Raw genomic sequence first — 17,239 nt, 5'->3', positions numbered from 1 at the left:
CATAACATGGTTCAGTTGATAATTATCATCATTTATCTCATCAGAAACCAATGTGACAAAGAAAAATAAAACTAATTACCAAGTAATACACACAAACCTCATCAGCCTTTACAGTGTGGTTTCACCACTGAAGACCGCATTATGATTTGTTCACAAACTGCGCACATAGTAACTGAGTAACAATAGCTAAACATTGGACAGGGGAGACACAGCTATGTCTTGTTTAGAGTAGTCTACAATACCTATTTTCCAAACTACAGAGGTTTATGCCCAAACCACACCAACGATTCATCATGCAACTCTTTGCAGACAAACGGTTGCGAGTAGTTGCATGAAGTTGCATGAAACCATTATCCCCAATGGCAGTTGCAAGGAGTTGCATTGGTGTGACATGTCCTTAAAACCGTTTTGTTGCCAGTTGGTGTTGCATTGGTGCGGTTTGGGCCTTAAAAAATACCTTTTACATTCAGAAGAGAAATAGACTAATTTAACTAAAAGAAAAGGTCCAGAAAATAATGGAAAATACAATAGAACTGTTTTTCTTCTTACCAACACTGAGAAGTGCTTCTGTGAAGTCTTGAGTTACAATGGGCAGAGGAAGCCTGAATATCTCATATAACACCTCCAGTAAGCCTTTCTGCAGGGCAAAATACAGTATAGGAATCAGAACACGTATCAGACAGACATATTGTATCGTGGCATAAAACAAATAATTAAAAGAAAATGCCTAAACGATCCTAGAAGAAACAAAAAACGTAAGTCTGGATCCTGCTTTTGGTTGATTGATTAATTGACTGGTTGATTGATTAACATTTGTATAGACAGATTGTAATTTGCACATATCTGTCAAAAGGGATACAACTATTGTGGTCCTTTGAGCTACACATTTTGTTTAAATGCTTTGATGTTGTTAATGTGTTGCTGAAGGAATTGCGTGCGTGCCGTGGAATACTATTTTATCGAAGTTAAATAATTTCCATAGAATAATTCTAAACACACAAGCAATTACAGCAGCCGTATTGGTGCTATGAGAGAGCCAGCTCCTAAATCATCATTTTGACGGCAGTCTTTGGGAAAGGTTTTGTCTGATAATAAATTAATCCACTTCCTTAGTTCATACTATGTTATCCACCTGGTCCCTAACAGACAGATTTGGTGCTATGCAGATGTGTCAACACTCACCCTAACTTCCATATTTGGTACACAGAGTAAGCCAATTAAAGATTGGATTCCAGAATTCCCAGCCTTGCATAGGTTGACAATTCCTGCAACAAGAAAGACAGACATTCATAAACCACACAACAATACAAGAGACCATGAAACAAACAAGAATCAAGTGCCGCCTACAAATGTGACTTGTACAATAGAGCACCGAATTCTGACGTTAATATCGGTAGAGGGCGCCAAGTCCACGGGTTCATGTACTTTTTTATTTGCATTGTAATCCCCATAGGGGGATTTTAGATCGCCTCATGTAAAAACTGTGTTTGAAAAATAAACAATTCATCCTGGATCTGAAGAATCAACTGAGAGAAACCGCTGATGTTACTGCTGCTGAATTAGTTATGTTTTCGCTAGAAACAGACAACATCAAATATGACCGAGGTAAACGATACAGAGACACCTCCCCGACAATATCGCCAAGACAGTTTGTTTATGCTTATATGAGACGATTTTAAGAAGACCCCATGTTATTCTCCATAAAGAAAAATGTCCATGAACCAGGGGATGAGCGAGTGACGTCAGGACTTCTGCGCTTTATGGGCCCAATATAACCAGTGTGATCCTCATGGAAAGAACATGGGGCTCTGGATCCTTACCAGACCAAGAACGGAAGGCTGCGACTATGGCCATTCTACTGGACAAGAAACGGGCCTCTCTGTCTTCCCTGAGAACACACACACCAACACAAACATGAACCCATTAACGCACGGCACGCACTAACCCATCCGTACACGTAGCATAAACACTATAATAACTCCCCGGCTCGTTCAACACATAATATTACCAATAGTGGAACAGAGAAAACAGTAAACACATGGCCTTTTCAGAACACTAAACTCTATTTGTTTATACTGCAACACACACACACACACGCGCACAAACGCGCGTCACACTCACTTGAGCTGCCCTTCAGCCGTGTCTGCGTTGTGCCGGTAGTGAAAGTCTGTGAAAGGTGCAAGGATTTGCTGGGAAGGCAGACAAGAACACGCAGAACAGATGGATGAGAACAAAATACACACATTGCTACAATTTTGAGGGAGAGGAACCGAAACTAAATAATTTTACTCTGTTACTGAGGTGTGTAACAAACATCCTGAATCTTGGAGAAAAATAAATAACAACTTTGGTTTCCTTTTTTTTCAGTCAACTCCCTTATCAGAAACCCAAGACAAGACAATTGAGCTACTATAGATATTACATGACATCCGAGTGGCTATTATGATTGCAAGTACTGTATATGAGGTGCCACTGTTCTTCTTCCAGGTATCCGTTTACAGAGAGGATGTGTCGGAGGAAGACAGAAAAAGAGAGAGGGGGAGGCAGAGGGAGAGAGAGAGGGGGAGGCAGAGGGAGAGAGAGAGGGGGGGAGGCAGAGGGAGAGAGAGAGAGAGAGGGCGGCGGCAGAGGGAGAGAGAGAGGGGGGAGGCAGAGGGAGAGAGAGAGAGAGGGGGGGGGGGGCTTTAGAAGACTGATGTAACTGATCGCTGTAATCTCCATGGGAAAGAGACAGGGAACCTACTGCTGCTAATCCCGAATGGAATGACTTCCCAGCCCGGCTTAATTGTGAACAGTAGCTTCCTCTGAATCCTCTTATTTTATTTTTTTTATCCGACGATTTTGTAACCCATTTTTCACCCGTGTCAATTATCAAATGTGTCCAAGTCGCTCCTTTACACCTGACAAGGGGGAGTTTCCCTGGTTGGACGTTGCACGTGGAAGGAACACGTTATTCCAACCAGTTCCTTTCCCCTCCATCAGATGCCCCGGCTGGTCAGGGGGAGGAAGTTTAGAGACCAGGATTACTGGATGTTTTTGTGAGGGTACCTACCCTAGGGGACACGGGGAAAACATGCAAACTCCACTCCACACAGAAAGGCACTTTCGCCAACCCCTCCTTGGGTATGGGCACTGATGACACGGAGGAGAGAACACGCCGCCAGCACAGCACCCACAGCGTCCCCAGCGGGAAGCCAGGACCTTCTAGCTGTGAGGCGACAGCAATACCGACTGTGCCGCCACCGTGCCCCTGAATCCTCTTATTAGTTAGTTCATAACTCTGTGTGTGTGTGTGGGGGGGGGGGTCACCTCTAGTTCGACGTCGGCGCGCACGTACTGCCGGGTGCGCGGGTGGTTGAGGAGGTGGAGGATGGTGGTGATCAGAGCCTCGTTGATACGACTCAGCTGGCAGTCGATGACGCTCTTCAGGATGGTGCTGAGGCCGCCCCGCTTGGCCACTACCTCTGGGTTCTTCAGAGCTAAACACAGACGGAGGCAGTGTTGATTTTGACACAAAACTTTGATTTCGTTTTAGTCACAGTTTTAGTCTTTTGAATACAATTCTGTTTAGTTTTAATCGTCTTTTAGCCAACTGAAATGACTTTTAGAAAATATCATAAGATTTTAGTCAACTAAATCTACAGTTGATTTAATCTGCAGGCTGTGATGCCATCGAAGTGGCTGATTGGCCGAAAATAGCCGATCTACAAACTTCAAAAATAGATCTGCTATTTTCAGGCATGCAGCTAAGTGAAGATCAGCCATTTCGATGGCATCACGGCTGGTCGACTAAATCAACTGTAGATCTAGTTGACTAAAATCTTAACATATTTTAGTAAGCCTGTAGATCTTGTAGCTATTTTCGGTCTGTGACACCTACATTCAACCAAACATAAAATGATGACTGGATCTCTTCTCCACTAGCCCCCCCCATCGAGTCTAGTTTTTATTTATTGACATAATTCTGTGAATATATTTAGTCTTAGTTTTAATCGTCATAGCTTAGTTTGTATTTAGTTATTATGTAGTTTTCATTAGTGAAAAAAGGTAGTTGACGAAAAGATGTTGATACATTTCAGGCATTCCACCTTTAACTAGAGGTAATTTAGTAATAAAGTTGATAGTACAAGTTAATTGCGACCGTGGGTCGCAGTTTACTATGACAAAGTGCATTTCATGTCAGTCAGTCAGTCCGTCACAACACCTACATTTCATGTCAGTCATTCCGTCAACCCTCATGACACGCTCCATATATGGCCGTCTCCACATATGAAGATCACGACATTGACCTCATCAAACCCTGGATAGCCATACATGGAGAAGACTGGATCATCACCTAGATCTGCATATATGGAGTCTTACTGGTTATAATAGTTCGATAGTTCAAACTATAGTTTGAATTTTCTGTCTGACTATGTCGTCGAATTGCAAATGCAACATCCCTGACCCTGACTATTATTTTGTGTAAAGACGGGAGACAACAATAAATTCTGAACAGAACCAGTATCTTTTACAAGGGCCTTTAAATACAGTAGCCTTAAAAGGGCAGCGCTGGTTGGCAGGTATCAATACACTTTTAGAACGACATGTTTGTGCCAGCATGGGTGATTAGATTTATTTCTTGATCGGATCTTGTCTTGATTGTTTAAACAGGACGTCATGGGCCGCTATGCTCAACAACTGGCTTGATAAGCCCAAAGCTTATTGATACCGGGTACTCAATAAGCTTGTTATTTTTCGGGTGTCGGTTTTTGAGCTCCATCCCAGTCGTTACCTGTGGCGTTTCTTTATATGCATCTTGTGTCTTCTTTCAATGCACCGTAGCGAGGCCAATGACTAATTTCACAATAAAGCTTCCATTTCATCCACAACCTCGGTTGGACAGACCCACTCATACTCACCTAGCTCACAGACGATGGCGATGGCAGCGCGTACCATGCGGTCTCTCTCTTGCAAGCCGTCGGTTCCCACGGCAATGAGGGAGTTGGCGATGGATGTGGGGAACAGCATTGCATTAACTGTAATGATCTACGGAGAGAGGCGACACGAGGAAACTAATGTAGGTGAATCGTCAAACAGGACGTCATTTTCAATGCAATTCAACTCCATTATAACGTTCACAGGCAAAAGTGTCGTCAATATCATTAAAATATGAAAATATGAATGAAGTGATGAAATGGGAGGAAACATAATTTTTGCATATATAGTTTAGGAAATGGAACGTACAGTAACTGTATGTATCACTGCCTGCGGTCATTTCCTGAAACCAGAGCCTGCCTGCCTCTTTGCGTGAATGTGCGTGTGAGAGATTGAAGAAAGTTTACAGTAAACTACAGAAGAAGGAGCTATAAATATCCCAGCACGTGGACGCGTACACACACACTGTCACCAATGCAGTGCTCTGGTGGTGGACGTGTACACACACACACACCAATGCAGTGCTCTGGTGGTGGACGTGCACACACACACACACCAATGCAGTGCTCTGGTGGTGGACGTGTACACACACACTGTCACCAACGCAGTGCTCTGGTGGTGGACGTGCACACACACACTGTCACCAATGCAGTGCTCTGGTGGTGGACTAGCTAAAACAGCTCTCAAAGTCACTCTTTTAGTACGTAAACAAACAAATGTTGATTCAGACAATATAGACTGCATCACCAAAACTCATTTATTTTTTCATAAAAATGTTATCTTCCTGTTGATTTGTCCATTTTATTGGGAAGAAAACCCGGACTGGATCCGTGGATCCGGATCCAGATCTTCAAATAGTAAAATCAACAGGAATCTAACATTTTTATGAAAAAATAAAACCACATGAGTTTTGGTGATGCTTTATATTGTCTGAATCAACTTTGTTTGTGTTTGTTTACGTACTAAAAGAGTGACTTTGAGAGCTGTGTACACACACACTGTCACCAACGCAGTGCTCTGGTGGTGGACGTGTACACACATACCGTCACCAACGCAGTGCTCTGGTGGTGGCACTACATGAGCACCAGGCTAAACAAACAGCAAGAGGCAGAAACGTTCTATCATCTAAACAATTCATTTTCTATGTGTTCGGGAGATTGTATGCATTGGCTGCTTCCCTGATTGAGCCAACCCAAACTGTCGGCTTCACGGAATGGCGGAGCGTCACGTCAGGTTTGTGCCACTAAGACAATATAAGTCACTGATTGGCTAACATTTGTGCCACATACTGTAGTAGTATAAATGGACCGACTTGCATCGTTTGCGATGCATGGCCTCAAGTAGGCCAGCACCCAAAGGGTCCTAGTAGTAGTAATAATAATAATAATTGTAGTAGTAGAAAATAATGAAGTGTCAAAATAAGAATAGGATGGGATATCTTGCTTAATATTGAGAAAATAGTAATGTAGAGTTTACTGTGGTGAAAAATATGGGGGAGATCACCAATAAACCATAAAATCTCCTGGGAATGTGCCAAGAATGGTGTCAAGCTCCTCTAGAAGAGCTTTGACAGCATGTTATATGACTGCAGCAGTGCCCTGCGGCGGCTGCATGTTGAGCGCTCCAGTGCAGCAGTGCCCTGCGGCGGCTGCATGTTGAGTGCTCCAGTGCAGCAGTGCTCTGCGGCGGCTGCATGTTGAGTGCTCCAGTGCAGCAGTGCCCTGCGGCGGCTGCATGTTGAGCGCTCCAGTGCAGCAGTGAACACACCTGTGATTCATTGGGCTGATCGACTGGTGTTCTTTAGAAGGCCATCAGTAAGCCGTCTCTTGCAATGCCACATTGATGGAAAAACGGATTTGATGTAAAGGACTTGGACTCTAGTACTAAACACTAGAGTGCTAAAGAAAACATGCGGAACAATGCTGTCATTAGCATTTTCTCTTCTCTTCAAGACAACGTTAAATACACTGCATGGTTTCAACTGCACAAGCTGTCTCTAGACATTCGATCCGATCTTACTCTGAACCTTAGTCAACGTACCTTTCTGACCAGCCTCAGAGCCTGGGTCCTCTCTCCCTCGTTGCTTTGTTGGATGTCGATGCACCTGAATAACAAAGACAGCAATCATCAGCCATCAACAATTTTCAACAATTGTCGTTTTAATATTGCTGTCAAATGACAGCACGTTAAACAGACTCAAGTGAGGCACAAGCACAATCACAACTAAACAACGGCATTGACAAACAGAGGAACAGGGTCATTTTCATTTGAATTGTGAGAGGTTTTCCAAAAATAAGGACTAAAGCTGGGAGACACAGTTTAAAATGTTTTAATTGTTTGATACTTTTAGACCAAGAGTTTATGCTGCTTGCACAGGAACAGAGTGCACTTCATGACAGTGGAAAAGAAAGTACAAACACAGTGAGGTTTGAATCGATTCAAAAGTCAAAAAGCAGTGCTGCTTGATCTCGCCAATTTATCCTAAAAACAGCTGCTTATTGACAGCAAATGGAAGCCGACTAATGCGCTGTTCGACATCAAAGTATAACCTTCTGTTGGCGACAGCTCACCTTGACCCGTTCATTATATTGATAGATTCTCGTTATAAGGCTGTTAAACACAGACGTACGTGTTCACACAGATCCACTCCATCATACACACATATCTAAATCATATCATAATCACTCGTATTTCAGGTCTGTCTATAATTATGTGTAATCCAAGAAGACACGCAAGCAAGACTACTATGTGTGACCACGTGTGCATGCACGATGCACCGTAATCACGGAACGGGTTTGGGACCATTTCTTTGGACCCATGAAGAGCTCTAGGTCAGAGAGTGGTTGCTCACCTGGCGATCAAGTAGTCCACCCGTAGTCTGAGGACTTTCTGCAGAACGCAGGAGTCTCTGATGATGTACCGCAGTGCCCGCAGGCCTGCCGCACGCACCTCCTTGGCCTCATTCAGAAGAGCTAGCCGCAGGCTAGGAGGAACACAAAGCACACAATCTGATCAGCACATAAGACCTGAGGCCGATTCTACAAAATGCTTTCTAAAGCAGTAGTTCTCAAACATTTGTTCGTTTGGGGACCCCCTATTCTTGCATAGCCAGACAACTATTAAACAATCTCCGAATGCTACTGTATATATAACTATACCTCCCGAAAGAGTAATCCGTTTGTCATTTCCGTTCACGGAAATATACTTTAAAATATCTTTACATTTTATTTCCATTTCTGTTAAGCAGTAAGCTATATACATGCTTAGATGCTTTCGATTTATATTAGGGTAAATGTATGCGTCTGCGACTCTGCGTGTATGAGTTCATGATCAGAGCTTCCGTGCTCCAGACTGTATGACGGAAGCATTTGAAAACTGCGAGAGGCAACAGCCTTGCCATGCGAGACTAGGGACCCCCCAGAAGACAAAATGATTCACAATCTTTCACATTTTCAAGAGTTTTCTAAAATGTCTAAAAAGCTTGCAGCGGGCCCGAAGTGACGTGTCGTGAGCTTGTATATCTATTTTGAGAATCGCTGTTCTGAACCAATGTTCTACAAACATCCTACGTTTTCTGAAACACATGTTGCTATACATTAACCCATTAAAAACGGCTTAATGTCTTTAATGTCTTAAATCCTAAACATCCACAGGCTAAATATTTTACTTGGCTGCTCACAGGTGTGTCGCGCAACAAAAACTGCAGATCTACAAGCTCACAATGTGTCGCGGCACAACAATGTAAACATCTGGACTTTTCTGAACCATAAAACTGAAGTCATTATGGAAAAATGAAGCACTATCCAATATGATTACATGCATGTCACATATTACGGTCTGTTGTAGACACCGCAAGCCTTACCAAATTATGATTTCTTCGTACGTAAACCCAAACTTCTCCTCATGGTGGCCAACGCTGCATAGCAGCTGTGATACAAAGAGAGACAGGGGGCAGGCAGGAAGATCAATATAACAACACACTTTAGCAGTGCAGAAACATAGCTTTCAGACAACATAAATCCCAGCTCAAACAACTCTGAGAGAGGGATTATTTTCTTCCAGTCATTATGGTGGTGACGAGGCTCCGCGTTCACGGCAAGTTTGGTCATGTGAAACATTAAGAAAGACTATCCTTTAGCAGAAAAACGTTACATTCTCAGTGGGCTATTATTGCTACTTAGTTACAACATAAAAAATGGTGCACTTCAACAGTTAGCTCTAGGGCTGAAATAAATTCTTATGCCCTCTACAGTAAATGGCAGAAGAGAGAGGGAGGGACGTTGGGATGGGTGGACAGACAGACAGAGGTTGGGAGGGCGGGGGGGGGGGGGGATAGGAGTGATGTCAGGGCCCAGGCAGGCAAGAGGGAGGTGGGGGGGGGGGGGGGGCTGAGGGGTATGTGACACTCTCTAGGGGTATTAGGTCACCCACTCTGTCCTGGAATCCTTATAAGGAGACACTGTCCCGGTGTTCTCCAACACACACATATATACACGCATGCACACACACACACACACACACACAACTGTCAACGCGGTATTACCCTCCACTCACTCAGCTGTAAACAAGAGAATCAGATGTACGAATGACAGACGCACTTAACTTCAGCCTGCTCCAGTTTGCCCCCCCCAAAAAAAAACAACACTCTGGCTAGACGGACGCAGATTATCGGTCAAAAGGCATCATTTGCGACCAGCAGTCCGAAGCGGTTCGAGTCACTCACTTGGAGTCTGAATCACAGCATCGGTTGGCAGGCTTTATTATGGATCCCAACGCAGTTCTAGGAAAGCCCCACTGTGATTGACAGTTATCGTTTTTGCAACTATGCCTAAACCTCAGTAAAACTATGCCTAAACCTAACCCTAATCCTAACCTCAGTGAAACTGAAACTATACCTAAACCTAACCTTAACCCTAAACCTTACCTCAGTAAAACTATGCTTGCCCAGGAGCCAACCAGACACATGTTAAGGCAGGTCTAACCAAGAACGTTGGTGCGATTCATAATCACGCAGCCGGGCAGCAGTGCGTTAACACTGCAGACAGAGCCAGACCGGTCATCTGTATATTTATTACATTTCTAAATTGAATAGATCGGAAAGTGACCGAAAGTGAGGTGACAGGTTTCCTCTCATGCTCACCGTTATGTTTCACAGTGTATGTTGAATCAGTGTGGGCCAGATATGTGCACATGTCTGACATTGAATTTAACAAGATTCACTTGATTGTTTCAAGAAAGCACCAAGCAAGCGAGGTAGTCATTAGTGCTGCTGTAGCCAAAATCAATCTCACAGGCTTAGGGCAGTCTTGTACATGGTAGGCCTCATTTATGCCTCATTTATGCTCTGTCACACGTGTTGTGGCACTCAGACAAACAGCTGATCTACAAGCTCAACAGGAGCAACCACGTCAAACAACAACAAGATATGAATCGGGCTTAAAATGCCCATAAAAACCACCGCTGGCTAGCAGAGACTTGGACAGACTTCCTGTCTTTTGACGTCTTGACCAGACTGGTAGGATGTCACCACAAAAACAATAACAGTACAATTTTCCAATGGCTCCCAAAAGACAGAGAAAACACTTGACAGTACTGTACAAGAAGATGTTTCTGTAAATTACGCCTGCAACTATAGATCACCTACTTAGTGATTATTCTATCGATTCTTTTTCCAATTCATCAAAACATCAAGATACAAGTTTTTGTTTTTATTTTTGTTTTTTATCATCGTGTATCACGCAACAGTGTCATGCCATTCTATCTTTTGAATAGGTTTGCATTTAATGACATGACCAAAATAGGGATCTATTATTAATCTATTATTTTGATGGGCTACACAATATTTCTTACCATTATCAACAACTAATGAAAAGCACAGACACGTGCTCATTGCTAAACGGTACAGATGTAGACTTATATATAACAAACTGACCAAAAGATAGACTCTATATGCTAGTTCGTATCCAGGGACGACAGGTCACGACTGTCAGGAATATCATCTTGACAACCATCCAATAACAGACAAGCTTGGGTCCCGGGCAAACATTTAATCTCTACATTGGGTCTCGACCTGAAAGGTTTGGGAACCACTGCCGTAGGCCCGTAGACTATGGCAAAAATATGAATACCCAGAATTGGCTTCCTCACTCCGCAAGTGTCAATGCCCATGTGCAACATTTCAGATTGATTTGTCAATCAACTGAGGAGAAAATTGGACAGACCGACAGAATTGTGTTCATTAAATAGTAGACCGCAAGATATTGCTCTCGGGCAGAAATACTTCCACAGTATGTAAACTTTGTGTTTTCTCAAATGAATGCCCTTACTTCGTCATACAAGACTTATCGCAAAAGTGGCGAAAAATAACCAATCTACATGCGTGAAGAATTTTGAAAGTGAAAGTGGTTACCGGTATGTCTTTCTGTGGTAAATATTGAATCAATTCAAAGTATTAACATAAAATAACTCTGGATCCATTGGAACACTGGTTAAAAGTAACAATTTTTGACATCGGTTTCTAACCGACAGCAACGGCGCTAAATAAAACGTATGGGTTTCCAAGGCTACAGCAAACGCTAACTAACTACATGGTGACTACGGTTCAAAAGAGCAACAATAACCAGAAATTGGAAATCTCTGGTTTCAAAGTCAACAGTGCTGGCGTTGACGCACCATTAGGTAAATAAAATAAACGGTAAAGGCTGCATTTATATACCGCTTTCATCCAAAGCGCTCCACATATGCGCATTACATTCACCCATTCACACACACATTCATACACCGATGGCGGAGGAAACCAAACCACGCAAAGGACAAACCTGCACATCTGGACCAATTAGGGGTCCAGCGTCTTGCTCAAGGACACAAATTCTGGGAGAGCCCAGGATGGAACTGGGAACCTCACGAATCCGTCCGCTCTACCGTCGTCCACTCTACCCCTGGTTACAGTTGCTTTCCCACACATTTCAGCCCGTGACCCATATAAGAGAGATGAGATGTTTGCCTGTGACCAAAACTACTGAAAATAGCAGATCGGGTATTTTCACTACTATCTAATTCATGGAATTTCTTTGATTTTTCTTTGATTTCTTCTTCATGAAATTACTGGAAAGAAATCTTTTAAGTTGGTTTTTAATTACACTACCCTACAAATGTGTCCGACTGTCCGTGACCCACAAATGGGTCCTGACCCACAGTTTGGGAAACGCAGTGCCTTAGAGATACCGTTACACTCTACTCGCTGTCAGCATCACAATGACAGGCACAGTTACAACACCCAGGAGGAGAGGACCAAGGAGAGGTCACTCAGTGGCTATGCTAGCGGTACAGTCAGAGAGGAAAGGGAACACAGGCAACGAGTCAATCTCTGCAGATCACTTAACAGCGAGTCACTCTCCCTACGCAGTGAGCTATGCCACTGCAACCACATCCTTGTGGTTCCCAAACTTTTTAGCCCGTGAACCAAAAGAGAAATTTGAATGTCTCCCTCAAACTAGTGAAAATGTACAAAGATTTTCACTACCACAATATTTTTCTTTTCTATCTTCACGAAATTACTGGAAAACAAATCATTGAATTGGTTTTTAATTCATAATTTTTTTTGCTTTTTTTGTTTTTGAAAATGTTTTGAAATAATTAAAAACTAAATGTAGGAAATACAAAATAAAGGGGCCCATAAAGATGTGTCCTTGACCCACAAATGGATCCCGAGCCACTGTTTGGGAACCAGTGGCTTAGCGTTCTCCCTCTCCTCTCGTTCTTCTGCAGTGATCCAAGGCAAAAAAAATGGAGCGACACACGGTGACATAATTTGACAGCACTATACCTTTATGAAGTTGTTCAGGTGGCCCAGTTTTCGCATGTTACTGACTCCATGAGGCTTGGCCACATTTTGAAGTATTTCACGGAAGTTGTCAGAAGGTTCTACAGAAGGAGAGAGAGAAAACAAAAACACATTGTAACCAAGACAAGGATTTAGGTAGTATTTCCATAATATGAGTCATCCACTGAACCGTAATTGATATGTTGCAGGAAGTAAAGCCCGAGTTATGCTTGGTTTCGCAAACTAGAAAACCGACAATCTATAAGCTCTCAACATGTCACACTCCAACTTGTTGTGAGCTTGTAGATCTGCTATTCCCGTGCGCAACACAGCGTGCCAGGTATAAGTCAGGAATAAGATGCTTTTGGTGTACAGACTGACTGTGTACAGTGTAGACAAGCTGAGAACCGACACATTGAATGAAGGAATATGGGATTGGTTCCCAAAATGTTGTTTGAATGAAGGGAGAGGTGGATGTTACACTTCAAATGTTTCTTTTTAAGAATGAGTTCCCAAAACAGTGAGAAGATGATTAGATCTAGTATATATTTCACCTGATACATTAGATAGCTCACGTGGTGAATACAGAGATTAAGAGTGTAACTATGTTCATGTAAATACTGTATGAAAAGGAATACATACTAGTACACTATTTTGTAATGAACAAATTGTTTACCAAATATTGCATGTAAAGACACCTTGGCATCACAGACTGAAATTTGATTATTTGCTTGGTTGTTGACTAAAAGGCATCAATGTTTATAAAAAAAACAATAAATGGTGCATTTATATTTTATCCACAGCGCTTTACATAGATTGTGCATTACATTCACCCATTCACACACACATTCATACACCAATGGTGGAGGAAACCATGCAAGGCACCAACCTGCACATCGGGAGCAATTAGGGGTTCAGAGTCTTGCTCAAGGACACCTCGACACTAACTCTGGGGGAGCCCGGGATCGAACTGGGAACCTTGAGATTCCCATCTGGCCACTCTACCCGTGAACCACTGCCGCCCCTTGTGTCATGCTACTCGCACTACTATACAGCAAGTGAATTTGAGAAAACCCTGCACTTGGGAATGACAGAACATGCATGGACTCAGGTTAAGACTTTGCCTACATGCGTTTAGAAAGGAGACCTGGCAACCCTAAAATCACCCATACTACATATCCAATTTAAATAGAAAAGCCAGTGTAAGAGCCATGAATTGGAAATGATGTTTGGTCTATGAAATGAGTGGGCTGTCACTGGTGATTAACGTGGATGATTGACGGGCATATGTGCGGACCTGATTCACTTAATACCTCACCTAGTTTACCTGCTTCACACACAGTGAGAGAGAGGGGGTGTGTGGGAAGCCGCACTTTTGTTGACCGCTTTATACAGCTTATTTTGCTTTATTTTATTTACTTTATTTACGTTGGATCGCTGTAACTACTTTGCTTTATGTTTGAGTAAATGTTTAAGTTATGCACCTGGCTTTAATAAAACACCTTAAACGCATTGTTTTGGACCCAGCGAAATCCTTTTGTTTGCGGAGCGCGTCTGACAACCTGGCCCATCCCATCGCCTCTCAGCGACTTATTTATACCTCCCGTAGTCGCTCAACAGCCAGCGTGGGGATTTTCTTCATATTTTGAGTGGACTTTTCTCATGCCAAGGCAGGACTGAAGAGTTCAATCCAGGCTTGTGCAAATAAAACATTCACATAGTCATGCCATGTGTACATCATTAGCTACCATTTATACTACAGTATGCACGCATGATCGATGATGCTGAAGGTTTGAGACTGTGTGTACAGTATATGACTGTAAAACGGTCCTATACGAGGTTGTAAATGTAACACCTGGCACTCACAAAATGACAATACAAGATTGCTCAAACATCCCGTCATATTTTCAGCAACAGCAAACAAATAGGCTATACCTACTATTTGATTGATTCATTGGTTTGATTGGATACTTTATTAACAGATTGCATGGACAAGCACAGGGATAAGTACAGTACAACACACACAGGGTCTGCTAAAAGGATCAAACCAAGAAAACCTTCTTTCGGCTTGTTTCCATTGGTGTCCTCATGTACTCAATGCATCTATGTAAACAGATCGCCTATGATGATACTGAATATGTGATATTGACCTACAAGGTTCTTAATGTAACAACTATAGTCCAAAATCCGAAACAAATTTAAAGAAATTGATCATTGCATTGGAGATGCTGTGTGTTGTTTATGTCCATCCATTCCACTCGCAAGCTCACCGCCTCCAAAAAAACCTTTCATTGATTCAGCCAACAATGAACAACAACAATAACCACCACCGCGCGGCCGCCGCCGCAGTATAACGCAGGGCAGGTTGTGCTGCTAAATAACATCATCAGGCTTGTGTGTGAAATGTGTGATCTGTCCCATTCACACCAATCAAAACAACATGGCTGGCTGGTTATAGCTGAGCTCTGCTGTGGCAGCAATAGCTAACGCTGCTGCTAACCCAAGCTATAGCCCCAGTTAGCTAGCTTGCCCTAGCTCGCTGTTATTATATGGCTGTTGTTACATTGTTGTAAGTAATAACCTGCGGACAACAACAACAACAGCAGCACCAGCAGCCAGCCAAGGAGGAATCAATGATCCTCCGACACACACTGTCCAAGACAACAACGATTAACGTATTAGCGGAGGCTATTAAGGGCTTTTCCACGTATGTCATTACACACACACACACACACACACACACACACACACAGTACACACACACACACACACACACACACACACACAGTACAGTAGCATACAGGGGGCTCATTCACTGCTTTGCAGCCAGAAATGAATGATACTCATCCATTTTGGACAATAATCGCTCTCACTGTTGCTGTTATGTGAAACAAAAGCAGGGGACTGGTTTATGTTATGTGTTTAAATATATATATATAAATATATATGTATTATATATAAAGACATTTTAATATTATTTTCGACTGAGTAAAATGTTTTCTCACGCATGCATGCACGCGTTGGGACAGTTTACACTCAAGTTAGAAATAACGTCATTTTTGTTAACGAAGGGGGGGGCGTCTCGTGCGACCAACAGGGAAGGGAAAGAGGGGAGTCTTTATTTTTATTATAATTGCTTGTTGTTTGATTATAACGTTATTATGACTCTAGTGCTGCTGCTGCTTCTTACCTCTGGTCAGATCGAGCGGTACGTTCTCTTCCCCGCTGTCATTCCGACCTGTCACACACACACGCACACACACACAGTCACACACACACACACACAAATAAAACACACAAACACACAGGTTAAGAGGGGGAGAGACACAGACAGACAACGGTTATTAAAAGAGAGAGAGAGAGAGCAAAGAGAGGGGGTAAAAAAAAGCAACGGCCGCCGGCCGAGGCCGTCCGTCGCTCGAGCGGCACGACTACGTATTAAAAATCTTAATTTGCCCCACACACAATATCCAACAAGATGCCAGGCGACGGTGTCTTAATAAAAAGCTCCCCCATTGCTTTCATTCTTGCTCTATGTTTATTTTATTTTTTTACCTCGCATCCGAAGACTTCGGATAGGACGGCCGCGGAAGCTGGCCGCCATGTTTGTCCAGGAACATAATACAACACACACAACACCGGAAACTTCGTGACTTCTCGCGAGAGCGATCGAAGACGATGATGATGTTGATGATGATGATGATGCTTTTACAGTGATGTGATGTGATGGTGATGGAGACTGGCTTGGAGCCTCCAGGGCTTGGTTGGAGGCCTGAAGCTGAGAAAACCCCGGTTTAATGAAATACACACACACACACACACACACACACACACACACACACACACACACACACACACAAACACACACACACACACACACACACAGACTGACCGACCCCCCACCCCACCCCTTCAATCTCAATAAAAAAACATCTGATTTGACAACAATGCTCATTGCTCAATGTGGAGCAGTGATTATTAGTTATTTTCAAGGAACACAACTTGACAGGCATCATGGAAGGCCATGGACATTTTAGGTAGGTATAGTAGAGATAACAGTGAAATTCTGAAATAGCCTTTCTTGTACATTATTTTGTACAAGAATGTACACAAGGACCCCTGGGCCAGTGGGCCTCCCCACCCAGACGGCAGTGGCGGAAAGTTCTTATAACGGCAGGGGGTTCATGCAGCCACGCCCCCCCCCCCCTTTATTTACTACTTTATTTACTTTATTTACAGTTTGTTAATGAACACAGTGTTTCAGTTCACAACGAAGAACACATTAAATTGTTTCAGCAACATTTCAACATGATCAATGATAAACAGTAAAGCAGTCGCTTTGTGGCGGTCGCTTATTGACGTACCATTTAAAGTACGAGTGGTTTGCCAGTGGGTTCAGTCGCGCCTTTGCCAAAATGCCAGGGGGTTCAGCCACGCCTCTGAACCCACGGAGTTGACGCCACTGCCAGACGGACCCCACATTAAGAACCACTGATGTCG

General features: G+C 43.0%; 1 protein-coding gene across 1 annotated transcript in view; it reads right to left on the bottom strand.

Moving 5' to 3' along the window:
- Positions 1-16,348, bottom strand: part of LOC308317352 (rapamycin-insensitive companion of mTOR-like) — a 45,840-nt gene extending 29,492 nt beyond the window's left edge. The window contains exons 1-12 of the mRNA XM_080766315.1: positions 16,295-16,348; positions 15,930-15,977; positions 12,743-12,840; positions 8,780-8,844; positions 7,769-7,900; positions 6,958-7,021; positions 4,902-5,028; positions 3,310-3,479; positions 2,122-2,189; positions 1,821-1,888; positions 1,183-1,265; positions 550-637 (exon numbers count right to left, since the gene is read on the bottom strand). Of these exons, the coding sequence (XP_080622441.1) occupies positions 550-637; positions 1,183-1,265; positions 1,821-1,888; positions 2,122-2,189; positions 3,310-3,479; positions 4,902-5,028; positions 6,958-7,021; positions 7,769-7,900; positions 8,780-8,844; positions 12,743-12,840; positions 15,930-15,977; positions 16,295-16,343 (1,060 nt within the window). The 5' untranslated portion in view covers positions 16,344-16,348. The remainder of the gene's footprint in view (positions 1-549; positions 638-1,182; positions 1,266-1,820; positions 1,889-2,121; positions 2,190-3,309; positions 3,480-4,901; positions 5,029-6,957; positions 7,022-7,768; positions 7,901-8,779; positions 8,845-12,742; positions 12,841-15,929; positions 15,978-16,294) is intronic.
- Positions 16,349-17,239: the final 891 nt, after the last annotated feature.

The sequence above is a fragment of the Protomyctophum bolini genome (genome assembly GCF_963924005.1).
Source record: "Protomyctophum bolini genome assembly, chromosome: 6".
NCBI classification, from domain to species: Eukaryota; Metazoa; Chordata; class Actinopteri; order Myctophiformes; family Myctophidae; genus Protomyctophum; species Protomyctophum bolini.
The sequence above is the reverse complement of the archived record's forward strand: the minus strand, read 5'-3'. Positions and strand labels throughout refer to the sequence as shown.